Raw genomic sequence first — 20623 nt, forward strand, 5'->3', positions numbered from 1 at the left:
ATAATTAAAAATTGATAACTCATACTAAATTTCCTTTAGTAATTAAGCGTAGATAAACTCGTTTATGATTGCTGGAATCTCCATTGCGGAATGCAGAAAATTACATCATTTAATGGTTGCAGAAATCCTCATTTGCAGATTGCAAAAAAATTCAACTGTTCATATGGATAAAGAAATCCTTACTTGCAGGCTTCAGGTAATTACAACATAAAATGGTTGCAGAAATTCTCATTTGCAGATTGCAGAAAATTATAATTTAATATTTGCATTCTAGCCAATTTTTCTTTTGCGTTAATTTTTCTTTAAATTTACTTTATAATTGTATTTAACTATTAACTTATGTAGGCGAAACATTATTTTTATCTTAAGAAAGTAGACTTATCGGCTCTAACTAAAACTCAAAGTTCAAGGTGGACAAGAGACAAACGTCTATATAGAGAACAAAATATCTACAACCTTCATAATTTATTTCAGTTTTTTTTTTAGTTAATACACCTAGCCTAGGCAAATAATTATTTCAAAAAAAAGCACATTTAATAAGGCAATTGAAATAGGATAGCAAATATTGATTACGAATGTAAACGAAACAAATAGCATTGACAAGGAGCTGAAGCATCACAATCACAAAATCACATCATCCAAAACAAACAAAACAAGAAAAAAATCATAAAAACAAATATAATACATTTTTGCCTCTGTATTTACTACTTACTGCACGCAATATTTTAAAGAGAAAATCTAATATTTTGTTAAAAAAAGAGGGATGAAATTTCAGAATATACGAGCGAGCATATTACGTTAATAAAAAATAATAATAAAAAAAAAATAAGGGAAAAAATAAAAAACTTGAAATCAATGAAATAAAAATTATCCTAGTTTTTTGTCTATGCGTAGTTGATAAATGACGCTTTCGTCTTCTTCCTACTTTTTGCACTTTTTTTTATCAATAGAAAATAATTTTCTTTTCTGTGCAACAGTTCGTACTCATTTTATTATAGTCACTACAAAACGACAAGAGAATATAAAGAAAATAAGTGAACAGTTATTATTTTCTCATTCCCTTCGCAAAAAAAAAATCCTATATTTCATAGGTCTGCGTAGCTTCCCAAAATATTTCTTTTCGTTTTCGTAAAATTATTCTTCTTTTCATGGAAATAGAGTAGAGGTACAGTCTACACCACTTAATCATATATGTGTATGTATGTATGTATATATTAAGCGCTATAAATATACGTATTTGTATTATATACATAAATAAATACATAAAATACCCATCGATGGTTTTTTTCTTACTTATTTATAATATTTTATGTACTGTAGAGGCAACGAGCTGATGTTATATAGAGCTGGATGGATACAATTCTGAGTATACACAAAATAACGTATAATTATATACTAGAGATGCATGGTATGTACATTTATGTATATTATTATCTACATTTGAGAGCAACAGGTAGGAATTTTTGAATTTTAATTCATAATATCCGGTTTAATTTATAATTTAATATCTACACATTCACATACATTATATTCAATGTAAACATAGTGATACTGGTGTTGTGTCGTTATATGTATTTTCTTTTTTTTTGTATATAATATAGTAATGTTTATTAGAAAATGTTTAGCAACATTTTACTTATTTGAAGGGTTTTCAAATAATGTTAATAAAATTTTGAACTCCCGATAATAAATTTTCTTTAAAAAATCATGAAATTACATGTGAACAATAAATTTATTTTTTTTATAATAAATTAATTAAAAAAATAATTTAATATTCTAAGCCCCCCTACATAATACGTATAAGAAAAAAAAAATCATACATTTAACCTGGTTCATTCGAGTATGATGGGGTTCTATTTTGTATTGCTTACGCCGAGAAGCAAAATATTTTGCTTAATACAGTTACTTGACAGCAGCGATTTATTTTAAAATAAAAAAATGTCAATTGTCAGCAAACTATTCAAAAGCGAACATAGGGAGGCGGTGGTGAGCAGTATCGTAAAATTTTTTTTTATTTAAAAAACCTTCCGCACTCGGCCTGCGTTTTTTGTGTTCACATTGATGACTCTATTGTGTTTTTGGCTTTTCCATATGTATGTATATAAGTCGTTTTTATTATAAAACTTAAAACAGTAAATAGGTAAGTTTAAAAATATATGTATAAGATCGCTATTATCAATTAAGTTAGCACACAATTTCATGATTATCTTCAAGGACTTCATAACTAAAAAACAAAAAAAAGAAAGCGGATTATCCCGAATCAAAAAGGTGTGAAAATTAAAAGAAATTTTTTATTTTATTCTCTTGAATAAATTTCATGAAAAAAAAAAATGCTTTTTTTTTTAATGATGATAATTTGGAATAATAGAAAGCAGCTTGTTGCTTTAGTCAAATTTTCATAAAATTCTTTTATCTTTCTATCACATAACATCAATATTAATGCTACAACTACAAAATAGTAGTCATGTAGCTATGATGTATACGCTTTAATATACAAATATCGCAGATTTTCTATCTACACACTACGCTTATTAATATTAGACTGCTTGACGCCAACCAAATGAAATGGATAAGGGAAGAGAAAGAATGAACCGTTTTGGCTTTTTGCTGTTAACAAGTGGTTATTTTTTCCCAATTTTTTTTCTCTCTTTTTTTCGCTTCATTTTATATACTTTTGGTTTGGTTTCATTATGACAAAAAAAAAGAAAGAAATTCTAGGTCGTAAATGGAATTACAAATAGAATTTATTGATAAAGAAAAAGAAGAAGAAGAAAATTGAAAATTTAATAAAAACGAATTTCTTTATTACATTTTTAGCATATTTTTTTTATAACTTTGAAGTTATTAATTTAATTTTTTTTTTGGTGGATAAAAAATATTTAATTTTTAAAAAGCTTTTTGTGGGTAAATTTTATTATATATTACATGCATACACATTTATATATTTATTTATTTAATATTAAAGGTCAAAGAAGGATTCGAAAGAACACTGTTATCATCAAAAATGTTCCCGACTTAAAATTTACATTAAATGCTTTTAAAGAGTGTTAAATACCTTATTGTCATATTTTATTTATTTATTTTCTTTTTTTTTTTGGAAGAATTAAAAGTAAATGGTGAACCGTTATAAGAGGGATATTTTGCAAAATTATGTAGATGCGTGCATATATACATGTATAAATGTATGTACGAATATTGTTCAAAAATAATTTTTGAAATTGGTTTAATTTTCTTAAGGACTGAATTTTGATTCTTTTAGCTATTAACTGAATAAATCTTATGAATATTTCCTATATAAACGATGTTCCAGACAGACAGACACTTTTTAATTTTTCAAGCATTTCTAGATTATTTGTAGGCTATACAATTATATCACTGGGTACGCATTACATTTTAACTGTATTGTATATCTGTATATGCTTTTAATATTATTTATACTCAAATTGTTTATTTAAGACCCAAGTCCATTTCTTGCAATTTTAAAACTCTTTTATTTCCAAAGGAATGATAATGTCAATATAGTTGGAATTGAAACTTATATTGTCGAATAGGAAAATAAATATTCTACAATCATAGTTATTTTAAATCCAAATCGGAACAATATTCAATTTTTAATTTAGATTGACTTCGGTCATTTTGAAATTCATATAAATTTTAATACAGATTTATAGTATGAATTTGGTTTATTCAAATTTAATTTGCAATCGCATAAAGCAATCATGTTGAAATGAAATGGATACGGCGGCGGGCATGTTTCAAAATTGTAAAAAACAAATGAAATCCTTGTTCCACTTAAGATAAAAACTCCTTAGGTTTTAAGTATATCTGTATTGCTTTATTATAATAATTATTAATAATTTTATAAAAATAATAAAGAATACTTTATTACGGCTTGTATATTATCACACATACCCGTTTTATTAATAAAAAAAATTAGGGTTTGGTATAGGTGACACAATCATTACGTAAATTAAGATGTTTATCTTCTTGTTTTTTATGATTTTGCCTAAGCTTTTGCATATTGAATATTAATTAATATTTTATTGGAAAAAACAAATTATTTTATAGAAAATCAGGAAAAAAACTTCTAAGAAGAATGTTTTTTTTTATTTAATTACTTATACACGACAATACAAATATGCATACTCACATAAGATAGATTGTATTTATCATTTTGCACTTATTGCTATCTTTCATATTTTGTTATATACATATAGATATAACAAATTTGAATTTATTCAAAGAATTAAAATTCAATTTATTCGAATAATTTTATTGTAGCTCCAGGTAAAAAAAAAAACAAATTTTTATTTATATATTTTCATTGCTGTTATAGAAGATCGCTGAATTTCTAATTAGCTTCCTAGTGTAGTGTCTTATTTTTTTTTCAATTTAATTTGAAAGGATTTTGAGCTTGTACAAAATTATATGTACCACACATACATACATACACATGTATGTAAAATTAAACTGGATATGACAAGCATACATGCGAGTACATAACTTGATTTATGATGAAATCGTAGTTTTGAAGTTTGAGCTCTAGAACAGACGTGAGCGCAGAAAAAATTCATAATTACTTTTGGAATTATTATGGAACTACAATACAACACAAAACCATCATTCTGGAAAACCGTATATAAGTTTGGGTACATAAAATTTTTACTACTTAAGTTCGAAAATTGCATTTTAACATAAAAAGTCAATTTCGAAAATTTTGTCATTCAGTTATTATAATTTATTCTCAATACCTAAAAATTATTTTTGTCTATTCGACAGCCGCCTGATTAACAAAAAAAAATCAATCGTTCTTTAAATCGTGATACAAAAAATGTTTTTTTTTTTTAATTTTGAATAAACCATTAAAAAGAAGTTTGGGACAAGAAAAAATGTAATGGTTAAATTACAAAAGTTTCTTGCCAAAAAAAGCGAAATAACAAAATATTTTTTTAAAATCGTCAAAAATATAAAAAAAAAATTATTAAAAAATCTAAAACTTTTTGTGAATTTTGTTCCAACACAATAAATATAATAATAATGCAACATACTTATGCATGCATATATACTACATGTATATACATACACACATATTTGTATACAAGTTTAATACATTAAAAAGTGAAAATGCAAAAAAAAAAAGAGAAGACGAAAAATTGTAAATGAACAAAAACTTTGAATAGAGCTCATTTGCGTCTCACTTATACAAAATAGGTACTCGAAAAAAAGAAAAACAAGAGAAAAAAATTTACAAAATTGAATATTTTTTTCTAGATTAATTTTATGAATGAAAAATTAAAGTTTTTAAATCGGAAATATGTGTACTCGTTTTTCAAATATTTTACAACCATAAATGTGAAAAAGGAAAATAATTTCAAATGAATAAAAGTAGGTTTTTGTGAAAAAGAGAAAAATTAGGCCTTTAGATTATAAAAATATGTCTACAGGTATTAAAAATTTTCATTTAATGAATCCTTATAGTCAAATATATAAAAAAAATATTTTATAGTAAATTGTAAATTTTAATTAAACCTAATTCTTTATTTAATTTTAATATAAACTTGATCATGACCTTTATATGAAATGATTAGTAACTTTTGTCCGAAATTTCATGATATTTCGAAAGTTTGTCATTATAGTTTTATTTTGGTCATATCTAGTGTTATTTTACTCTTTTTCCCTCTTGGTTAATCGAATCTCAGAAAACTAATTCAAAACGTATAATTTGGGTAATTTCCAACTCAAATTGGAAATTGAAAATTGGTACATATACCGGGTGTCATGAAATGATTCTATACGAACAATAAACACCTACTGACATTTTGCATTTCTCTTTGCATTCAGATCCCACACCTCGAGCCTTCTTATATGAGTTTTCAGATCCCAACGTACGAATTTCGATTTTTCTTCATATCTGATGAAATACGATAAGTATAAAGCTAACTTAATATGTACACTTATATATATATATAGGAATGTGGAAAAACAAAAATTAAAAATAATAAGAGTATTTATATACAATAAAATAATGTATTAGTTATTAAATAATTGATAGAAATATTTGTACAGTATTTAGATAAAAATCAAAAGATTAATTAATAAGAAAGTATTAATATTAAAACTTAAAAATAGTGAAATAGAATTAATTGCATAATTATATCTATACATTTATATAATTCAGTGTACTATTAAAATATCATAAAAAACCTTTATCTATATTATGATTTCCAAGATTAGAATAGTGCTTCAATAGCCACTTTCGAGATATTTCTAAGTGTTTATATCTGAATCACTTGAATATTGAAGAATAAATGAAATTATTTTTATACTTTCTTGAAACATTATTTGAAGAGCTTGTTATCGTATATTTCTAAATAAAATATGACGTTATATAAATGTCTTGAATTTTGTGTTAAAATGGGATCTACTATACATTTAGTTGAGCTTGAATCCATCTTAAATGAGATGAAGCAGTGAATTCAATTTAAACTTTGGAATTTATTTCATTGTGAATTTTATGGTAATAATTTCTATTAAATGTCCCTCTCACTTGTGTTGCATTTGTAAAATGCAATGTTAGTATTAAAGTTAATTGAACTGTTTATAAACATCATCCAATATAAAAATTAAAAGTTTTAGAAAATAAAAAATTTAAAAAATATTCTTCTTCAAATTTTTTTCCATATTCTATAAATAAAATATGAATTCTTTATAAAATTTAAAAATAATTTTTTATTGATTTTTAATTGAAGAAAATTTTACTTTCAAGAGATTATTTACACACCAAGTAACAACAGTTTTTATGTTATCATCACGTAAAGATCATTATCAGATGAATTTGCATACATTATATAAGATACATATACATACATACATACACATAAAATATTTTATTTTTGCAACACATACTCGCTCACATGAATCAGAAGAATGTAAGTAGTTAGTTGATATTTCTTTTGCAAAAAAATTGTCCAAATATTATAAAAAAAAAAAAATGAAAATATTTACAGTCTTATTAAAGTCTTATTGTTTTAAGTATTTAAATACTAAAATCAAGTATTTAAAGCTTTAATTGCGCAGTAATTTGCGATTATTATAATAAAACCCCTTATTTTAATTTCAAATTAAAAAAAAACACCCACATTAATTCAAATCACAGTCATAGCTTATAATAGTGCACAAACACAATAAAATATAACAAATTATATAATAAATCAAATGTATACCAGTTACACTGTTTTATGTTCGAGCAAAATCACCTTTTTTTCTAATAAAAATTTAATTAATTCTTTGAGTAAAGAAACTACAAATGTTGCACACTTTCACAATCTTTATATCGTAAGTTTATAGCCAATGATCAGTTTTTTTTTTTTTTTGGTTTTAAATTAAAAAAAATCTTCTTCATCGCCTAATTTTTTTTACTACTAGTACTACTGGAATTTACCCGCTTAACCTATAAATTTGTAATGTACATATGCATGTGTGCATGTAAATATTTTACATACTATTATGTATTTACATTTACATTATGCGCTCATTTAATAACATCATAAAGTAGAAGAACATATTATTTTTTTTTAAATTAACATACATGTTGACAAAAAATGTTATCCTTTTCAATAAAAAAAAATAAACCAATTCACCAATTCACAATAGCATAATTATAAAATTGGGATGATAGAAAATGTCAAAATAATAAAATTAACTCATTATACAAAGTAATTATTGCAACAAGAAAAAAAGGAAAAAAAAAACCAAATTTAAGAACGTTAAAAAACAAAAGCTATCCAAAAAAAATTTAAAATATGACAAAAACCACCGTGAAATCAAATTTAAAGTTATTAAAGAGTATAATAAATTTAAATTTGCAAAATTGCACTTAAAATTACACATGCTTTGATTTTTCTGCTTATTAATGAGAACTTGAGTATACAAACAAACAAAAATTCTCAAAGTTTTTATGCTGCACATTATGCTCAAAGTTCCTTTTATTATTTTGATGTTGCGTATAGAGAGAGGAAAAAAGTGTTAACCTTAACAAGATCACACAATTAAAAGTTTTTCTTGCAAAATTAATAAAATATATTCAAATATACAAGTACGCATATAAGTAAATTTTATTTATTTAAAAAAAAATACATAGACAACCTTTAAAATATTTTCCTTGCTTTTTATGAATTTTCATAATTTTAACCAAGGACGGACACTTTTTTTTATTTAATTTTATTATGCGAACAAAAATCAAGAGTATTTTATAAATTTAATCGTATATACATTATATGTGTTTGTTTGTGTATATATACAATCGATCCGACCTATATTTTGCATTTTTTTATTATTGCACGTGGGTGTGAGAGAGATTTTATAATTATATTGTGGATAATATTAAAAAAAAAACTGAACTTGTTTATTTTTTTCGCTGCTTATTTTTTAATAATTAATACAGAACATATTTTTTCCAATTGATTTATAAGAGCATTTTCTGCTTATTACAATACCAAATATCAAAATATTTCCTTTATGAAAAAAAAAAACAATTTATTTTATTCATAATTTACCTATATAGAAAATTTCAAATCAAAATATTTTAATTATAAAAATTAATTATTATTACAGGTAATATTAACACCATTTGCTATATCGCAAAAATTTTAAGTTTTATATCTTCTTTTTAATTATAATTATAAAACATTAAAAATTATTTTAAAAAAAATTTATTAACTGACACGATTTTTTTTTCTCGAATTTTTGTACTTCTAATATTGGCTAAAATCCAAAAAGAACTGACTGATTTTCTGAGCATCTGAAAATTTTCTTTTTGTTTTTTAAACTCATATGCTTTAACATTTTGTTTTGTATATAAAATAAAAAAAAGTATAGTTCTTAAAAAGATTACGTTGCGTAGAATTCTTAAGAGAATTTAATTTTTTAATTGAAAAGCTTTTGGAATTGAGTAATTTTTTTTACATAAATTTTTAACTCTGTGTAGATTATCGGCGAATTAAGGTATGTATATATGTGCATTATATATACATAGAAGAGTGTGTTGAATTATTTTATTTGATTAAATAGAGAGTAGTAGGTACGAGTTGGTTTAATTTATTATACATAAATGCTGATGAATTTAAAATAAAGGTTGCATTTAAGGAATCAAATTACATGTTCATAATATTATTCCATATAGTCCATATTCTAAACATACATTTGCAAAAATACTTTTGCAAAAATTTAATATTAATCAAAGCTTCTAATTAAAGCTCAAAGATTATGAAAAATTTTAATGTAATTTAACCCAACAATGTAACATAATCTAGATATGTCAAGTCGTTTCTCAATTGAATTATAATTATAGTCCCTTTTATTAAATTAAATATTAACAAATTAGTTTTAATTTTAATTAAAAATAAAAATACGTATATTTCTTAAGAAAGGCCAAATTCAAAGATAATTTTATATAAGTATTAAAATTTATACTTTTTTACATTAAATGATTCCCAATCTGGGGCAAACTTCCAACAAAAATATCATTCAGCCGTTTAATTTTAATGAGCTGAATGGTATTTTTGTGGAAAGTGAACGTCAATCAATAGAATGAGTTTTTTATTATTAATATTTTCACCACCATCAATTAATCGTTTTATCTTGTATGAAATTATTGCATGACGTTAGGCGAACATTGCATTGTAAATACGAGCCAAGAAAACTAAAATATTATAGCTGCGTTTTTTTCTTCTTACTAATATCGTATGTTTAAACAAATGCATATTTCTGTATGTATAATAAAACTTGCAGTGATATATAGAAGACAACTTGTGTAATTAGACAATAGAACTACTTTTTTTATTGGCGCTAGTGAGTATTAAGTTTATCGGTTTTATTGGGTAATAACAAAATTTGTTAATTTAATGTAAGTATTAAACCTTAAAAATAAATACGATACTGAATGTTGAAATGAATAATGAATGCTGCTTTCACACTTTCAACATAAATATACGAAATAAATAATAAAAGAATAAAATATGATTTTATGTTTTCATAATTTTTTTCCTGGACTTATTTTGAATTTCTGTTTGTGCTATTTACATTAAAATTGAAAAGCATAACAGTTTTCCAGAATTTAATTGAAATAAAGTCATTTTTAATGATTTCATTTCACATCGACGCTAGGAATTGAAGAGTTTTATGAAAAAAGACTATTCTTTTACAAAATTACGATTCAAATGGTTTCAAAAAAAGTATAACGCTAGCATCAAATTGAATTTTGAACTAACTGATAACCTCAGTTTATTGTATGTCGTTTTAAGATGCAGTCATTTACTCGTATTTTCTTTGATAAACTTTCGTTGATAAACTATTTTTTACTCATTTTTCCATTCATTAACATTTTTTGACAATAATGGCAGGGTCTCTAGGTCGTGAGCGTGCTTTTTTTCACCAAGATTTATAATTTAACTTTTTGACAAGTCGTATAAATTTTAACATATACTTTGACAATGTCAATAGATAAAACAATTACTTTTAAATCAACGTCTTTTAAAACTTGCCTCAAGTCTTACTATTTATTAAAATTTAACTGAGTTATTTTTTGTTTTTGTCTCGTGAAAGTACCCGTTTTTGAAATAAAAATTTGGAAAATAAAAATATATATATAAATTTAGAAAACAAAAATATATTTCAATTAGTTTGTTGGGTTAAAACCACCTTTTTTCCACAATTCTATTGTGAATATAAATACCCAGCTGTTGTTTTTACAATTCTTTTTTATTTATATTCGCTTTTTATGTGTCAAATCAGGGGTTATTGGTAATTGATTAACGAAACTTTTATAGATCTTCTTGGATGAAGTGGCTTTGGCTAGTGAAGTGAATCGTGAATCAGTCTTTTAAAGCTATTTCAGTCATTGGTTACTCATTAAAGATTGTAATTTTTGAATAACTACAATAAATTGTTGTTAAGTACTTACTGAAAACTATTAAAAGCAAACATAGGAGTTTTGAGAAACAATGAAATCTAGAAATAACCATCTAGATACATTTGGAAAATAAAAAAAGAAATTTGCAGTAGAGGAAAATAATAATGTCGGAAGAGACGATTGTTCGTGCGAGGCAAAATTGTTGTCGATTATGCTTAGCACCAGACGATGAATGTGTTTCCATTTATGGAAATTTACATATATCTGATAAGGAATCAATTTCAAATAAAATTCATGCTTGCGTTAATATAAAGGTTAGTATATATAATTAACAATTAAACTTGTGTTGAATAATTGACGTGTTAAAACAACGGATTCAATCATGTCATCATTATAGTTACATATATGCATAAGATATACTTATGATTTTGAATATAAGTACAAACAAAAAATAGTCTGCATTAAATATTATAATCTATATATAATATAAGTCTGTGTAAAAAAATTTCAAGGTGATCATGACTTTCTACTTCGGAGCTAAAAAGTATGCCAACCCATATATTTAATTAGATTGAATCTGGTTGGCCATATTGGATTTGGAATATTAATTTCAAATATGAGTAATAAAGAAAATCTATAACATTGTATCGCTTTAGTTACCCTGGATACTTTTTAAATTCCCGTTTTTGATGTATTCTAAGAAAAAAAAAAGAAATTTGTGAACTTTTTGAATCATTTTGTAGTTTTAACCAAAAATATGAAAAACTATAATTTTTATTTTAGATTAGATAATGGAAGCAGCCATGACGGTGAAATTATTTTACTTAGCTTAGCTTTTGACATTTCCATACTGTGTGCCATTTTATCTGTGCCAGCTGTACCTGCATGGTATGGTTTCAGTTTCCTGTCTCACTGTTGGTTTGGCGTTTTTATATTTTTTTGGCGCTGTTAATAATCAAACAAATACGTAGTAGCCATATTTATAATTGTTTGGATATTGTGTTGAATGACGACGCAAAGAATTTTCTATAGATTATCGAGAGTGATATTGTCTTTAAAATTGGTTGAAATAGCTTTTCTCATTTTGAAAGATTGAGGTTAGGTTACATTGAAATTGAGAATAATTGTGGTGGAAGTGGACTGATATGTATGAGCAATTGTCTACAGATTATTATGTGTGAGCAAAGAAAAAGTAATTTTTTGAAGTAATACCTATGATAGTGTTTGTCAGCCAAAGGTTAAATAATAACGAAAGAAAAAAATTGTAGATTTCAAGAATTTTATTTTATTATGATTAAACTGTATTTTTATTATATCATTTTTTGCGAAAATAAGAAAAGTGTCGAATTTCTTTTCAAATCTTATCTCGACCAACCTAGGAACCTGTTTATATATTAGAATGGTTCAATTTTTTTTTTGATAAAATAATTTTCATCAAATACGCAAAAATTGATATTGATAAAATTTTTAGATAGCGGGTATGTACTAAGCACACTGCTTTGGAAAATAAAATTTTAAATTATAAAACGCAAAATAAGGTATTAGGAATGCATTATTTAACTAGGTATCTATACAAAAATTTTGTATTTTGGTAATTTTTCTCTTATTAAACTACATAGCCTTAAATGAGTTTTTAATAACTCTCAGAAAATACGTAGGTAGATTGTTTTGAACCATATGCATTTTCAAAATCATACATCATGTACACACCATGTAGTTTCAAAATCGCCAACGTTTCAGTTTTTATCCTATCACGTGATTGAAATCTATATATCGTTTGATACTAAAAAGCTTTGAATATTCACTGCAGTTACAATTTTGTTTAAAATACCTATAAGTCTTTGTTTTTGTACATATACATATGGATATGCGAATAATCACAAATAATTACAAAACTTTTTGTTTTCCAGGTTACAAAAGATGATTCGCTTTCAACTAGAATATGTCATATATGTATTAGTTACTTAAATTGTTGGCAGAGTTTCAAAAATCGTTGTATAAATGCACAGAAAAAACAGGAAGAATGGCTGGTAGGAGCAAACGTTACACTACAGAAAGAAATTCGAGATTTACGCGTAACACATTACAACGACTCTTTTAATAATGGGATGAATTTATCAAATGAGAGACAAAAAAGTATACCAGTTCAAATTAAAGAAGAACCTTTAGATGAATGTGAAGAACAGAAATTAGATGAAGATGAATCTGTTAGATGTGATATAGATCCAACACAATTCCTTGCCACAGATGTAATTGAAGAGGAAGAATTAAAACGCTTAGCAGCAAATAAAAACTTAACTATTACAAAAAGCGGAGGAGAAAACGGTCCTCAAATATTAACTTCACTAGGATTGCAATCAATTGGTAATGATAATGTCAACCCATTTGCCTTTTTGGTAAGTTCTACAGTTACTATTTTTTATTTTTATTGTTTTAAACATTGTAACTAAAATTAATTTGGCTATAATATGTATGATAGAGTGCATCTCTAGGAGCTTCATCAGAAAATTTAAATGAATTCGGATCTGAATCTAAAGAAAAGGCACCTACATCACCCGGTGCGCCATCTCAAAAACCACATGATTGTCGTATATGTAAAATGAAATTTTCTACCAGAGCCAATGCAAGACGCCATGAGCGTAATTTACATGGTTTAATTAATGACACGTCTATTCCACCTTTGTCCATATCGACGACTTCAAATACAGTACAAAGCTCTACACCAAAAAATATTAGACGTAAATCAAATCCTATTCCTTTAACTCCCGAAATGATGGGAATATATGAATATGATAAGCCCGAAAAATATAGACACATGTTAACACCTCAAAAATTGGCCTTCATTGAAGAGTTTGAGGAATTCTTGAAGCAATATCAAACCTTAACTTGCAAATGTTGTTCAAAACTTTATCCAAAATATAAAAATTTTATGGCACATATGAGAAAGAAATATCCAAAATTACCTCGAGCTAGTTGCTTCAAATGCTTGAAACAATTTGAATCCAAAGCAATTTTTGTTTCACATGTCAAAAGGCGAAATTGTATTAACTTATACAAATTGTATACGAATGACCCTACAATTGAAAAATACGATAAATCAGATAAAATGAAAGCAAAAGAGTTATTAGTAAATAAATTTTACGAATGTAAGTTATGTCCAAAAGAATTTCGTTTAAAATTGGAATTTAGAAATCATGTTCATGAAGATCATGGAGAAATAATTCAGAAAAAAGAATCTTCCCCGGACACATGTGTCTTTTGCAGTTTAAAAATTGATGATGCAATCGAGCGCAAACGGCATTATAATAATATGGAGTGCATATTAAATATTCGATGTAGTACATGTAACACTAAATTTGAAAACCATCAAACATTTTTGGACCATGTTTACAAAGAACATGTACCTTTACAAGCAAATAACAGCAAAGATAGTAGACCTAGTAGCTTATTATCTGATTTAAAATATTTAGATGATTGTGAAGAAAAAGTTGAATCATCTCCACAAAAATCCAACGAATCCACAACATCAAAAGAAGTTGAAAGTGTTCCTCCAGTTAAAACACAATTTCATTCACGTATGCCACAAAATTGCAAAATTTGTGGTGCAAGATATAATAACTATAATAATGTATTAAGGCATATGGAAGCAAAACATCCTGACCAGCTTCCGCAAACATATAAATGTTCTTTATGTTTTGTTGGTTTTCCCAGGTTATCTAATTTGAGGGAGCATATGTGGGATGTTCATAATAAAAAGTTGGCAAAACCTAAACGGGATGCTGAAATTTACTGTAGAATTTGCTTAGAGAAGTTCAGTGACAAGGATAGTTGGGTAAATCATCAAACTGAACAGCATGACAGGTATTTCAGTTATGCGTAAATAGTATTATATACAAATTTATGATTTTTTTGTTTAATTTTAGATATATATGTTGTATATGCTTTTCTCAATATGATGACGTTTTAGTTTTTAAAGAACATATAAAAATTCATACTAGTCTTTCATATACTAGACAACAAGGAACTACGCAAAACTCCTTCAATAATCCAAAAGATTCAGCTAAATATACTGGTCGTTTTGATTACGTAATGAAAGATCTAATGTCAATTACTAATGGAAGTGGAGATAATAAAGACAAAAATGATTTGAGTGTGGAAGAACCTCCAAATAAAAAACTTAAGTTAAATGATGAATTTAATCAATCTAATGAACTAAGTGTATCCAATAAAATGGAAGGGGATGATAAGTTGAAACAAAAAGTTAAACAGTCAAGTTTTACAAATTCTAATGTAAATAATGATAAGAAAGCATTGACAATCAAACAGTCGTCACTTCATGAATGCAAAATTTGTCATTCTGTTTTCAATAGCAGTCAGGGTCTATCAAATCATATGAGAGCCCACAATGCTCAAGAAATGGCAAGGCGAGCAAGTTTAGGCCTACCCCCCACCAAAGTCGAGACAAAGTCGAATGGAGCGGAAAATGCTCAAAAGTTTATAAAAAACAATCAAGTTTTAGCTTTGGAACATCGGTTTAGACGAATGCGTTGTCGTTTATGCCAAAAAAGATTTTCAAGTAAAAAGGTTTATAGACGCCATATGTTGGTTGATCATCACGTTCAGAACGTCCAATTTATTCACTGCGCTATTTGCCGTGCTGAATTTGCTCACGAAAAAGGTTTAAAAGTCCACATGATTAAAATACATGGAAAAATCTTAAAAGATATTGGGGCAGAAAATTTGCAATATGAGTGTGATATATGTTCAATCGTCTATAAAAGTGAAGAAGAGTTGATGTCTCATAAACAGTCGGTTCATAATTTGGCTATTAATTTAAGTGGAAGTGAGTTCAGTAAATTTCCTTTATTCTATTCATTTTTTGAAAATTTTACTTTTTGTTGATAATATTATTTTTATTCTTTTTCAAAAATGTTGTTTTTTAGCGGAAGAAGCTAAATTAGTCGACAACAATGCTAATAAACACAGCGGCAACGTTTCTCAAAACAATGAGAACATTCAGTTTTGGTTTCAATGTAGATACTGCGCTAGTAATTTTGATAGCAATAAGAAGCTTGCCATACATATTAATATTCACGATGAAGTTGATTCAAGTGATTACTCATGCAAAGATTGTGGTAATGTTTATAGTGGTCGCAAAAGTTTATGGGTGCATCGATATAAAAAGCATCCAGTACTACCTTCTCCTTCTTTCTGTGATACCTGCAACAAAATGTTTTTTACAAAAGAACATTTTGAATTCCACATGCAACATTTGCATAAAATTCCTTTCAATAAAATTGCTGCTGAACAAAATAATTTAGTAGATTCTATTAATTCAAAAGAAATAGGAATGAATTCTGAAATTCATGTTGAAAAGAAAGAAAATCATAAGGAAATAATACATGTGAGTGGTGAAGATGTACAAACTGTTCAAGTACCTGTTACGCAAATACCTCAAGTACCTTGTACTGTATGCCAAATCAAATTTTCTGACGAGGAAGCTTTTAGCAAACACATGAAAATTGTAATAATTAAAATTATTTAATACTTATTCTATCTTACTATTTAATTTTTTAATTTAGCATGAAGAGTCATTTTATACAGACAATCCTTTGGCCGCGATGTTTGACACAGAACCTGAAGACCCTGACCAGGTTCTACAAAAAAGAATAAATGAAAATGGAGAGTTTGTTTGTGATATTTGTCCTAAAACATTCCAACAACTAACAGCTTTAAAAGTTCATCGTAATTGGCATTTTAGAAGTGATGGAAAACAGGTATTTTTTAAATTTAGCGTTTTAATTCGGTTTTTTGAAGTATTACTTACTTATTATCAGACTCAAGCCGATCCAAATGTGTGGCAATCTTTTGCAAAGAAGCGTAAAAGTTCTCCTTCGTTTGTGAAATGTAAATATTGTTCTTCAACATTCTCATCATCTAGCGACATGAAAAGTCATGTTTTAGAATCGCATAACGAAATGCTTAATAAATCTCAAACTCTTCAAAAAGAAAAGCCTTTGGAGTGTAAAAAATGTAATCTAAAATTTAAAACTCAAGACGAGTGGTTAGATCATAAAATCTCTGATGTCAAAAACGACTTTTCATCAAATAAACAAGAGTGGAGTTGTGATATTTGTGAAAAAATATTTAATAGGAAAGACGATTTGCTTCAACACATACATTCTCACAGAAGAGATAACGAATCAAAAATAGAAACTTTAAGCAAAACGTTAATTAAAACAGAGAATTGCGATGAGAAATCTGATACCGAAATGGACACCCACGACTTAAATGACAACATGACTCTTAACGAAAACAATATGGAATCAATTTTAGGTAACAACGTCGAGAATTTAGAAAGCAAAAGGGTTAAGGAAGAAGACTTTAGTAAAGAGCAAACGTCCGATTCCAGCTCATCCTCTGATTCTGATTCTGAAACAGATGACGATGAGCCGGACGAAGATGAGGAGGATAATGATTATAAGTACGATACGGATGATGAGGTTTCTGATGACGACGTGAATGATGTATCTGGCCCCCATTCCTGTGATTTATGTCAAGAAACTTTCGACAATGCAGAACAATTGACATCGCACGTGACAACGCATTTCTATGAATTTGAAAAATTGAAAACTAAATTAGAACATGATGACAAAGTTAAAGAAAAAAGTAATTCACCAATTCAAAAAGAAGTGAAAACTTCTAATGTGGAAAACGAAGTGGAAGTCAAATTAGAAAAAGGATCCCCGGAGGTTCAAAAAGATAAAAATAATATACAATACCAAAGTAGAAATGAATATCATTTAGAGAACAATAACGAGAAACCAAAACAAATGCAAAAATTGATAATTAATCGAAAGAATTTAACAATAAAGAAAGAATTCGCGGAAGATCCCGATGAAGATGATTCACGCCAAACGAGAGAAAGTACAGATGAAAATTTTAGCGATGTTGAAGAAGAAGATGATGAAGATGATGATTATGATCATAAATATGTTACATCTGCTCAACCAATAACTGAAAGTTTGGATGAAAGCATTGTTTATAGCAATGACAGTAACCAAGATTTGTCCAGTAATAGTGAAGATGTAGCCGAAGATGATAATGATGAAGAATATATGGTTAAAGAGAATATTAATGAACAAGTTATCGGTGAAGAAATTGTGCATGATGATGACGCTGAATATCACGAAAATAATATTACACATTTAGATTCAAATGCAGATTCTAACTCGGCGTTGGATCACGAGAAGAATGAAATAATAGATGAAAGTAATTTAAACCTTGAAAATTATGAACATTTCATGGACGATGAAGAAGACGGTAATGAAAATCAGTTTGAGGATGAAAATTAAATATAATAAATTTTTAATTTTTAATTGTTGTGGAAATGACAATTGTAGATACCGTTTAAAATTATGTTTTGATTTACTTAGATGTATAGTTTTTTTGAAGTTTTGAATTTAGTGCTTAAAACTAATTGAGGACCTCTTTTCATTTTAATCTTAGTCACGATAAGATCTTAAACATGCAGTCTTTTTCACTTCGATTCTAAAATTTTACAGATTCAATTTAATTCATATGCTATATTTAAAATTATGTCCGATATGCTATAGGTAGAATTAATTTTAATACTTAAATTATAAAAAAAAATATATAGGAAAAACAACAAATAAAAATATAAAGTACTTAAATGTTGTTACTAAAAAAACAGAAAATACAAATAAAAGCATATTTTTTACAATGATTAAAAATAAATGTTTTGAAAGAACATTGAAATGTTGGGCGCTACTGGTTAAATTGGAAATATAAACACATATATACATAATATTAATTTATTTATTACAATAAAATTTATTTGAATGACATTATTAAAGTAAATTTGGCTCAGTTTCACAAGAACTCTAATATGTAAAAATTTAGGATAAAAACAGTATTTTACCATGGGTCCATAATATGTTTAATTTATTTATTTTTGAGTTAGGAAAATGTTAACAAAAAAGATTTAACTGATTTCCAAATGAATTGGAATTTTACAGCTTGGATTTAATAAAAGAATGCTTAATATTCTTTTACCAATTTGATTAGAAAATTCATCAATAATCAAATTAATAGAATATTGATTCAATGAACTTTTTTGTAATTTTTTTTCCATTTTCATTTTCTTATTTGAAATTACTGCTATTACTATTATTTTCTATAATTTTCTGTTAGTATTTCTATCATTGTTTAATAATTACTTAAATTTTCAATTTTATCAATTAATAATTATTTACAATAAAAATTGTGTCTTAATTATTATATATAGAAATATATTTACATACAACATTTTAAGTATCGCACTGTTATATCACTTGAATAACCTTTACCTATAATTTTGTAAGAATAACAACAATATGTAATATATTTGTTTTCCAGTTTAGAGTTTTAATTCATAACCAATATTGCTATAAATATTATTTTCTGTAAGAAAGAAAAAAACTTTGATTTCTTAAAATTTACTATGAAAAAAATATATTTAATACAAATAATAAAAATAATATTTGTAACACAATGTTATTTTTTTCACTACATTTTATAAAATATTTTGATATACACACACTTATAAATTCAATTGGAATCCTATAATATAAATTTTATGTAAATAGATGGGGTTAATCTCTTTTAAATAAAATTATGCCTTAAACACATATAAAATTAAATTTTAATTTATGTTATTAGTAGAAGCTAAATCCAAAAAAAAAATAATTTAAAGAATTACTAATTTGTTATGTTATGTTCAGTTAAAATAATATAATTAAAACGATTCAAATATTTTATTTTAATTTTAAAAATTGGAGAATTTCGTTACGATAATTCCAACATAAATGAAATTTTCCTAAAAAACAAAAAAACTAATAAAAAAAGTATGATTTAAATTTGAGAAATTTTTCTAGATTGTTAAAATATTTCTAACAAGTTAAAAAAATGATAAAATTTAATAAGTGAAAAATTTATGAGTGTATGATGAGATTTGTGAGTTGAATATGAATGAAATTAGAGTAAAGGACAATGTGAAAATAATCAAACTAATTGAACAGAAATTTTTTTTTAAACTGGTGTAATTAAAAATATTCGGAGCAATCAGTTACGATTTATACATGCACGTACACACATTACACATATGTACATTTAAATTAAGTGATTCTTAAATTTTGAAGTTAACCTGATTTTAATATGATTGATATCCCTAGATAGAATAAAAAGTAGTTTTATGTTATTTAGTAATACTTTAAAAAAATAAATCTTATATTAGTGAAAAATAAATTTAATTTAAAATATTTGTGGTTATTTATTTTATGTGTTTTTTCATAATTTACTACATTTTACATTCAATAATAAATACAAGCTATGGACTAATTAATGCCAAATCGACAACAACTTTAAAATTTTGCAATAGTTTTGTAATTACGAAATTCCTAATAATTCCTAATACTTATACTGTTATATTTCATAGAGCAGTTTCCCCATAATCACATAAACAAATTTATGTTCATATAGAAGTTAATTAATGATGAAGATCCAGTATAAAAAAATATAGAATCAGAAACGATGACGAAAAGATAAACGAACAAAAACTTATATACATAATTATTATGCTTTATTTTATTTTTATGTTGCCATCTTGGCAATGTAAAAATGTTGGCTTTTCTCATAATTTCATTTATTATTGCA

The 20623-nt window shown here is 25.8% G+C and overlaps 2 protein-coding genes across 2 annotated transcripts in view; one reads left to right on the forward strand and one right to left on the reverse strand.

The window, feature by feature from the left end:
* Positions 1–8757, reverse strand: part of LOC129605589 (excitatory amino acid transporter 1) — a 48330-nt gene extending 39573 nt beyond the window's left edge. The window contains exon 1 of the mRNA XM_055515454.1: positions 8556–8757. The gene's annotated coding sequence lies outside the window, so the exon portion shown is untranslated. The remainder of the gene's footprint in view (positions 1–8555) is intronic.
* A 2065-nt stretch (positions 8758–10822) lies between these two features.
* Positions 10823–19074, forward strand: LOC129605405 (zinc finger protein hangover). The gene is made up of 7 exons (XM_055515150.1): positions 10823–11223; positions 12820–13305; positions 13389–14770; positions 14833–15752; positions 15853–16433; positions 16492–16686; positions 16747–19074. The coding sequence occupies exons 1-7, from the start codon at positions 11074–11076 to the stop codon at positions 18262–18264; spliced, it is 5232 nt and encodes a 1743-aa protein (XP_055371125.1). The 5' UTR covers positions 10823–11073; the 3' UTR covers positions 18265–19074.
* Positions 19075–20623: the final 1549 nt, after the last annotated feature.

The sequence above is a fragment of the Condylostylus longicornis genome, unplaced genomic scaffold, assembly GCF_029603195.1.
Source record: "Condylostylus longicornis isolate FDR11 unplaced genomic scaffold, ASM2960319v2 ptg000013l, whole genome shotgun sequence".
Taxonomy (NCBI): Eukaryota; Metazoa; Arthropoda; class Insecta; order Diptera; family Dolichopodidae; genus Condylostylus; species Condylostylus longicornis.

What these genes read in the sequence shown, in the direction of transcription:
- LOC129605405 (XM_055515150.1), top strand. Translation starts at nt 11,074, where the DNA reads ATGTCGGAAGAGACGATTGTTCGTGCGAGGCAAAATTGTTGTCGATTA. An exon ending in CAAACTGAACAGCATGACAG is followed by an intron (nt 14,771 to 14,832) that starts GTATTTCAGTTA and finishes GTTTAATTTTAG; the next exon opens with ATATATATGTTGTATATGCT. An exon ending in GGCTATTAATTTAAGTGGAA is followed by an intron (nt 15,753 to 15,852) that starts GTGAGTTCAGTA and finishes GTTGTTTTTTAG; the next exon opens with CGGAAGAAGCTAAATTAGTC.